Here is a 9245-nt window from a genome sequence, read left to right as displayed (position 1 = left end):
TTACATGCACAAAATGAAATTCGAATTTCGAATACTTGAATAAATTGACTACTCGATCAATTTAAATTAATTAACACAAGCCTTCTTTTATCAAAAAAAAGAAACACTTGTTGCACAAAATTCTCCCAACCAAACAACACAAACGTTATCCACAAAAGCCTCTCTCACAACCACAAATCACAACAACAACAAAAAATCCTATTCACTTCATCAAATATAATGACTCACATCTTCAATCTTCATCATCTATTTCACAAGGCCCTTAAACCTTTAAACACTACCAACTTTCCAATTTTTTTTTTTTCAAATTTTCTTTTTTTTTTAAAAAAATACATAATATAATAGTAATAATAATAATAATATAATGCTCTTACGTGGCATCATCTCGAGTCCTCTCCCTTCTCTCCGCCTCCAACTCAAACCCAAACTCAAAACCCGAAACGTCGTCGTTTCATCGCAAACCCCAACCAACGCCACAAGCTACCCTCTCTCCATCTCCGACGAGGTCCTCGAATCTCGCGGCTTCGTCCTCCGCCGAAGCGCCGACGGCCTCAACCTCGACGATCTCAACGGCGTCTTCGTGGCGGTAGGGTTCCCGAAGCGAGATCCGGAGAAGATCCGCGTGGCGCTGGAGCACACTGAATCGCTGCTGTGGGTGGAGTACCTCCGTACACGGCGGCCGGTGGCGTTTGCGAGGGCAACCGGCGACGGAGTGTTCAACGCGATAATATGGGACGTGGTAGTGGATCCATCGTTCCAAGGAGTTGGGCTTGGGAAAGCGGTTATGGAGAGAATGATATCGGAGCTTCTAGAAAAAGGGATCGTGAACATTGCTCTTTACTCGGAGCCTAGGGTTCTTGGATTCTATAGGCCTCTAGGGTTTGTTGCTGACCCTGATGGCATTCGGGGAATGGTGTATTCCAGGAAGAACAAGAAGAACAAGAACAAATAATTTCACAATTTATTTATTTATTTTTATTTATCATAACATATTTGTTAATCATTTTTTTTGTTTGTTAGTTACTCTCTGTTCTAGTTTTCCTTTTAACATTGCTTAGGCGACATTAGGATATTTGAATACTCTTATATAATATTGACAACGAAAATTCAAGTGCAATTTTTTGAAGTAAAATTAATAGTTGAAAACAAACTTGAGCTCTCAAAATTAATAGAATAATTATCTAAATCAGTTCAGACATTTTAGTTCTTCAATTTTTGAAATATACAAAAAATTCTATCAAGAATTTGATTTTGGAACAAATTAATCTTTGGTTTTATTTCTCTTGACAAAAAAATGACATAGAGACTTGAATTAATATATATATTGTATTATATTGTTCTTTTTAATTTGTCTAGTTGTACACATGAGTAATTGACTATCACATATTGTATTGTATTAATTTATTATTGACGAAAAAATAAGGCTATGATTGATTTGTATGCTGGAGTTGAATTTTAAGAAATTTTTTGTTTATTTCAAAAGTTGAGAGACTAAAATGTTCAATTTTAAAAATTTTAGAAACTGATTTGGATAATTAATCAAATTAATATTAATACATGAATGGAATCCAAAAAGGATTAGTTTTCTCTCGAGTTGAATTATTTACTTGGTTTGTACTAATAGACCGAGTTAATACAAATAATTGCTTGAGTAAATTTGGCATTATTGATCAGAATTACAATATATGTGTGATGTGTAACAAGAAACTTGAAACCGTACAACATTTGTTTAAACTGTACAACATTTGTTTGTTACGTGTGAGTCAGAGGCGGAGCTAGAAATTTTTTTGGGAGGGGCCAACATGAAAAATATAAGTTAAGAAGAAAGGAAAATTAAAAATAAAAAAAAACTAAATTAAAAATTAAAACTTATACATACATATTATTTATTTTGGGGGGGCCATTGCCCCCCTTCTCTATAACGTGGCTCCGCCACTGGTGTGAGTATGCTTGACAGGTATGGTGCGCATGGATTACTTATGTGGGTCGGGTTTGGTGTTGCCCAGGGTCCATCAGAGAACACTTTAAGAGTTGGAGGATGATGCCTTCGAGAAAAGACGAGCGTAAAACATAGTTACTGGGATTTTTTTCCGTGATTTGGAATATCTGGTTGTATAGGAATGAACTCATTTTTTAGAACAAGACAACGGTAGCGATGGAATGCATTGTTAAATCTTTTTGTAGTTTTAAGGAATGGTGTGAAACAAACTCATGTCATTGATGACTATGCCGAAAATGATATAAGAGTTGTTACACTTTTATTTCCTGGTTGTATGTGTTGAGTTTCTTTTGACTTTAAAAAAAATAAAATTGAAATTTATTTTTAAATTTTTAAAATAAAACTAAAGAAAATTAACATTACGGATAATTTTTAAAATGATAGAAACAAAATATATATTTTTGTCTATTTTTTTTCTTAGTCCACTTGTAATAACGCACATCCTTGAACCAAAAAATGTGAATTATTTTGTTTGCAATCATAAGTTCAACTTGATGGCATAAAAGAAATAAAGTTACTGAATGTTAAAAGTTAGAAAAGTGAATCCAAAGCAACATAACTTGAGTCAACTCCATGATTGAACCTTCCTTCTCTTGAATTTGAACAGAAGCTTTAGCTTTTGCCTTTTGGAACCCAGCATTAAGCTATTCTACAACATACAGCTTTTGTATCATTGCGGAAATTCCACGTTTTAAATTCACTTCTTTTTCTTTTCACTCATAGCTCTCTTCAAGGACGCTCAAATTTTAAATTGTGGTCACATTTATGTAATAATTGTCATTGCAATTTCAAAAAAAATGCAAATATGCAATGTACCTTGCACTAGTAACACAAAAATATTAAAAGTATATCGAAAATCAGCTATCAAATTAATTATCTTGTGTAAATCAATTTGGATAGATCGAATAGTCAGGTCACTCATTCATTTAAATAAGTGTTGAAATTTTCGAATTCCGTTTTATGTATGCAATAACCCATTGGTTAACGACAAAACCCCTTAAACGGAGCTCAGATTTGCGATGAATTAGTTCTTGACTTGTCGAGTTAAGAGATACCGTGAGAAACAAAAGAAAGTTAGTTATCTTGTGTTTGTCTATAAATACATGTATTATCTCATTTATTTTATATTCTAACATATTTGATACGATTAATTGATTTAGTAGCTGATTTTTTGTCTGTAGGTAGAATGATCGATAGTAACTTTGCAATTTGCAATTACACTTGTAAACAATAATATAAAAGGTTTAATTATTCTGTTGGTCTCTATAGTTTCGTGAAATTTTCAATTAGGTCAATATACTTTTTTTCTTTTTAATTGGGTCCCTGCACCAAATTTTTTTTCAATTAAGTCCCTCTTAGTAGTAATTGGCTTAATTCTATAGGATAGAAAAAAAAATTGGTACATAGACCTAAATAAAAGGAAAAAAAAAGTGTAGAGGTCCAATTAAAAAAAAATTGGTACAAAGACTCGGTTAAAATAAAAAAAAAAGTTAGAGACCTAATTGAAAATTTTGCGAAACTATAAGAACCAACAGAGTAATTAAACCAATATAAAACAATGACTACAATTATCCCAGCAAACAGCTCTTGCAATTTCAAAGAGTGGCCACAAAATTTTCACCAATAAAGATTATAACTTTGAACAAAGAAATTGAGTTTAATCATTGTTTTAAATTTTTTGAAATTTGTACAAGAGCTTATTTTTACAAAGGAGGTGATTGTTGCTATAACAAATAATAAAGCCTTATTCTATAATTCAATTCATGTGAATTTTTACAAATCATAGGAGTGCCCACCTTTGATATTAAGTTCATTTTAATACTAAAAACAAGGTTAGAGTCACTTCATTTGAAAATAAGAATAATGAGAAGAAATAATATTAAGAAGAAGAAGAAGAAGAAGAAGAAGAACTAAGAATATCCAATACCAACATATCCAAATCTACATGAACATTGCAATGGAAGTATGAAACTGCAAGAGCAACATATTGCATTCTTCAAACCATAAGTTAAAACCCCCCTCTCAGTGTAAGTAATTGTGTCTGTATTCTTCTTTGTATTTTCCCCCCTCCCATGTTGCAAATTCAGTATCTCCAATGTAACATTGTGCTTCAAGAAGAGGTTGGTTTAGCCGGGGCGAACTCTGTCGAGCCAATCGATGCTCTTCCTCGGCCTCTCGAACTGGACATCGACGCTTCTCCTGGACTTATCTTGCAAGTCCATGATTCTAGACTTGTCGTACTCCACGCTCCTTCGCGACCTCTCCACCTGGTCGAAATGGACTCGCAACTTCTCCAATTTGTCTGCATTATTGATTTTGTACTCGTGGAATTTCAGCTTCTCGGTCCTATCGACACTCTTCCTCGGTTTGTCCCTCTGATCAGTGCTCTTCCTCGGAGTTTCAAAGGTATCAACACTTCCCCTGGATTGTTCAACTCTATCTACACTCCTCCTAAAACTTAGTCTTTGCGACGGCGCCTTTTCTACAGTAGATATGAATTTTCTGAGATGTCGAATGTATTCCGGGAAGAGTTCCAAATTACAGTGGTTTCCTCCTTTGAGCCATAGAGGTTCATATTTCTGTTGGCATAGCTCCCACAATTGCTTGCCATGAGAGCAATCGACGACCTCATCGGCAGTTCCCTGAAGAAAAGTACACACACAGCCAAATTCGACATTAGTACCCGTAAACATAACTACATAGAAAGCATGATCACTTGAATACAACTTAAAAATGTTTCAATCAGCTGCAAAGGCTGGTAGAAACAGAATCCTTTTTCTTGTGCCGAATACCAGTTCATGTCGTATCACGATTTTACATTACAAGATTTAGCAGGAAAATTTATCAACCAAGTAAAATAGTGCAGATTATTTGCATTAATTAGACTGCATTTGTCACTTTGATGCTAAGCCCGAGTTGACGATCCCAATCGAAGAAATTATGATAACATATGAAAGTTAATTATTGGACGAAAAAATGACGAAGTGAAAAGTTAAACCTGCCAATAGATTACTTACATGAATTACTAGCACCGGACACTTGACCAATGGAATTTTATCGATGTTCTGCACAACGGCACGACAATAACAGGAGTTAGTTCAGGGATAGAATGCTGCATGTATGTAATCCTCAAATCAAATGACATTAAGCACATCGGACAATGAAGAATCTAACCTTATAAATGTCGAACCAGTATGTCCGCTTCACAGGATACATGACTCTCAACCCAGATAGTATAGGGCTGTGGAGAACAACAGCCCTCAGTCGGGGTAAACGAGCCGCGAGATCCAAAGTAGGGCCGCTGCCAACAGATTGACCATAAAGGATTATGTCTTCTTGCTTTGTCCCGTAGTTCTCTTCCAGATACTTATATGCAGCTTCAATGTCGGCGTACGTATTATGCTCACTTGGCTGCAAGAGAGCATCAAAGATAAACAAATTTTTCGGCATTCGTTTGCCTGCAATGATTAAGAGTACTAAATAAACAAGAAATAAGTGTATATACCCATTACCTTCCCCGATGATTGTCCATAGCCTGAATAATCGTATCTGCATACGTCGAAAAAAGATACTTCAAAATCAATAACCTCTGACTTACAAATGTTCCATTTTACATATCATTTCTTTGACAACAACACAACAATATCATGACAGCAGGGCAAGAAGTAACAGGAACAAAATCCCTAAATTAGGGAGCAAAAGATCAATATGACATATTTTCATTTGAGATCTAACTACAATCATTCGGATGTAGGTCATTAGTATATCAAATCAACTGCAACACAAGTTCCTGTCATTTTTAGTCCAAAAATACTCCATGAGAGTTTACAATTTCATTGTTTATCAGGCAATCTTAGAGCTGAAGAACAAAGTTTTGGTCAATCCATGGTCCAAAATAGTTAACCAGACGTCGCATCGTCACTTGTCAACGACAACTTCCCAAATTTATATTCTTTTTTCTTTAACTACACATGCTTTAACCTTCTACATTTTTATATGCTTGACTCATGACCTCTAAAAGTAGTGTTTCACCAAAAAGCTAGCTAAATTCAAAGTTCTTTTTCTTCCACAATCAAAATTTCAACTTGGTTGACGATGAACAGATACGGACGATACATTAAGTACCGATGAAAGTTATGAAGTACCATGTTCACACCTTCACATCATAACTTTGAATCGTGCAAGACTCAATTACAAAACATGGATCAAGCTTCACAAGTAAGGGATTAGTGTACTATTGATACAGGAATTATACACAGGAACTGGAAATCATTGCTTGCAACATGAAAACTCTTGCCAGATAAGCCGGAACTCATGACCTAACAAACTGGACCCATCATTGAATAATCAAACCCCCCACAAAGCCATTGAATTCTTTATTGCAAAACAAATCCATCAACATCAAAAGCACAACAAAACAAATCCAAGCCAATTCATTCCCCTCAAATGAATGGTCATAATCCAATCAAATGCCAAAACAAACACATGCCACCGAAATTCAGCCAAAAATCCAACCACAGAAAAACACATCCAGTCTCAATTGATCCACAAAATTCCAAAAGGGAGACAACCATGCAACACAAATCCTCATAAAGAAAAAGTTACAAAGAATAAACTAGAACATTAAAAAGATCATTTTTATACTAAAATTCAAATCAAGAGTAAGATTGGTCCCCATCCAATGGAAAAACATAACTCCGAACGTAATTCCAGATACCCCATTACTTAGAAAAACTAATAAAACAAACCCAATTGCCCAAATCATATAAATAAATAAAAATTCAATTTTTATAATATAAAATTAGAATTAAGAGTAATATTGTCCCCAATACTAGCTGAAAACATGACTCCGAATTCAAAGAACTTAATAAAACCCAAACCATATAAATTAAAAGAAAACTCTTTTTTTAAGAAAATAATAAAATTAAAAGTAAGAGTAAGATTCAACCCAATTATCCAAATCACAAAAAAAAAAAAAAAAAAAATTAAATCTTTTGAAGCTGAAAACAGTGAGAAAAGGTGAAGCATGCTTAATGAATTCAACCCAGATACCCCTCATTGCTTAACAAAGCATAAAAATCAGTACCCAAATCACATAAACAAATTGAAAAAACAAAACAAAAATAAAAAACCTGAGGGGAAAAAAGTTGTTAACTTAACAGTAAGATTGAACCCAATAAAAGGTGAAAGCATGAGTCCAAACTCAGATGAAGACATTTCAGATACCCCATTACTTAGAAAAGCTTAAAAAACAAAGCCAATTACCGAAATCATAATCTGAGAGAGAAAAGGTGGGAACTTTACCCCATGAGGTTAACGCGCAAATGGATACTGAGCTCGATGAAGAGTTCATACATCTGTCCAATATCAGCGGCATTACCATGAGAGTAGAGAAGAGTGGACTTCGCCATTGGGTGTCTCACGTACATGGCTACGATCTCTGTTCCTCTTCGGTTGGGGAATTTGAGAACCTCAACGTTCTCGCGGTGTGGAAATGGGTCCAAGAGTAAGAGACCTGTGGCTTCTTCTTTTATGAGCTTGTATGATGGTGGGTTTGGTGGGAAAAAAGCGAGCTTTGCTGCCATGGATGAAGTTACTCCACCCATCTTCGAAGATCTTGTTGTTAAGAGAGAGAGAGAGAGAGAGAGAGAGAGAGAGAGAGAGAGAGTTCACATAACTGGTTGTGGTGTTTTGTTTTTTCTTCTGTGTTTGGTTTCAACTTTTTTTTTTTTTTTTTTGGTGTTATGGGGATGGATGATGATTATGTTGGTTTTGTGCTGTGTGTGAGAGAGCTATGTCATTGTGAAATGTGAGAGAGAGAGAGAGAGAGAGAGAGAGAGAGAGAGAGAGTTTTTAATTTTTTGTTATTTTTGGTTTGGGATAATTAGAGGATTTATGGTAAAAAAAAAAAATAGGTGATTATATTTATAAAAACTATTTTTATATTAATATAATAGTTATAAATATTGACATATTTATGTAAATATTTCAATTAAATATATCTAATTATTTAATCATTTTTAATTATTATTTCATAAAAAAATTAGAAATTAATACACAAAAAGAATAATTAGTTAGTATTAGTCCAAATATAAGTTGGGGGGGGAGGAAAAAAATGTTGAGAACTTGAAATTTTTTATTTTATATGAATTTTTTTTAATAAGTACTTAACCAATAGCTAACCCTTTATTAGTTTGTTTTTAGGGTTTGTGGTATTGAGATAATCTAAAGTGTTTTTATTGTTAAATTAATAATATATACATACAAAAAATAGATATTATATAAAAGTATATAGTTAATTTTATTAAAAAATTTGATTATGTTATTGTAAAATTTTATTATTTTAAATTTATTATTTTATTAATTAACTATTTTATAAAAAATATATAGAATAACATATTGTACAAAAAATATAATACTTAATTTAATGGATTATACTTTTTTTTTATTTTTATCACCTTAAGAAGTAATTGAATAAGTTATTGATTAATTGAATTCACCTTATAATAATAAAAAGATATAATAATAAAATTTAAATAACTACTCCAAAAAAAGTCATTTTTAATTTGTTCACTTACTTATTTAGTATTTTTGGAAAAATGTTTTGACTTTTATATTAACTTCATTAAAGAATTTATTATTGGTCAATAAATTATTATACGTATAAGATAAGTTTCGAACCTTCGATATTTATTTAACTCAATGAATGAGCTGATCACTCAACTAATTCAAATTAATTTTTTTCATAAATTTTTTTTAACATATCACGTAAAAAGTTTATATGTGGAGTAACATTATAAAAGATCGAAGTAAAATAGTAATTTTCCTATATATATATATATTACTTTTTGTGAATATTTTATCCTCAAAGCAAGTTTACAAGGACATCCCTCTTATTTTTCGGGAGCTATAACAAGTGGATTCACCTGTGAGATATTGTCTCTAACTTTGTTCACATCTCATGTATTATTGATTTAGATACAATCATTGTAAGTCTACAATCCCCCCTCTAATTAATAATATAATGTAATTAAGATAAGTTTATAACATAGTAAATAAAAAGTAATTAAAAATATTGACTGATTATTAATTAAAAAATAATTTAAACTTTTTTTTTTCTGACCAAGATTAGAAAACATCTTAGTAATCTCTTTTAAGAACAAGTAAAGCCTCCCCTTCTCATCATCATATCATATTTATTATCGAAAAATGTTTCTCAGACCAAAGTGATTTTGACAGAATTCTG

The 9245-nt window shown here is 32.6% G+C and overlaps 2 protein-coding genes across 2 annotated transcripts; one reads left to right on the top strand and one right to left on the bottom strand.

The window, feature by feature from the left end:
• The first annotated feature begins 233 nt into the window (after positions 1–233).
• LOC107634137 (Acyl-CoA N-acyltransferases (NAT) superfamily protein) lies at positions 234–1003 on the top strand. The gene has a single exon (XM_016337714.3). The coding sequence runs from the start codon at positions 365–367 to the stop codon at positions 950–952; it is 588 nt and encodes a 195-aa protein (XP_016193200.1). The 5' UTR covers positions 234–364; the 3' UTR covers positions 953–1003.
• A 2727-nt stretch (positions 1004–3730) lies between these two features.
• LOC107629357 (uncharacterized) lies at positions 3731–7810 on the bottom strand. Its single transcript, XM_016332134.3, has 5 exons — positions 7304–7810; positions 5512–5548; positions 5174–5410; positions 5017–5064; positions 3731–4641 (listed from the first exon to the last, which is right to left on the bottom strand). The coding sequence occupies exons 1-5, from the start codon at positions 7603–7605 to the stop codon at positions 4126–4128; spliced, it is 1140 nt and encodes a 379-aa protein (XP_016187620.1). The 5' UTR covers positions 7606–7810; the 3' UTR covers positions 3731–4125.
• Between the last annotated feature and the right edge of the window lie 1435 nt (positions 7811–9245).

The sequence above is a fragment of the Arachis ipaensis genome, chromosome B3 (genome assembly GCF_059453495.1).
Source record: "Arachis ipaensis isolate K30076 ecotype BB chromosome B3, ASM5945349v1, whole genome shotgun sequence".
Classification (NCBI taxonomy): Eukaryota; Viridiplantae; Streptophyta; class Magnoliopsida; order Fabales; family Fabaceae; genus Arachis; species Arachis ipaensis.
Note: the sequence above shows the minus strand (reverse complement) of the source record. Positions and strands in the feature narration are given on the sequence as shown.

Excerpts from the sequence above, each read along its gene's own strand:
- LOC107634137 (XM_016337714.3), top strand. The coding sequence starts at position 365 with ATGCTCTTACGTGGCATCATCTCGAGTCCTCTCCCTTCTCTCCGCCTC.
- LOC107629357 (XM_016332134.3), bottom strand. The coding sequence starts at position 7,605 with ATGGGTGGAGTAACTTCATCCATGGCAGCAAAGCTCGCTTTTTTCCCA. Across the intron at positions 5,549-7,303 it reads TTGCGCGTTAACCTCATGGG|ATACGATTATTCAGGCTATG; the intron begins GTAAAGTTCCCA and ends CGACGTATGCAG. Across the intron at positions 5,065-5,173 it reads ACTGGTTCGACATTTATAAG|AACATCGATAAAATTCCATT; the intron begins GTTAGATTCTTC and ends GCCGTTGTGCAG.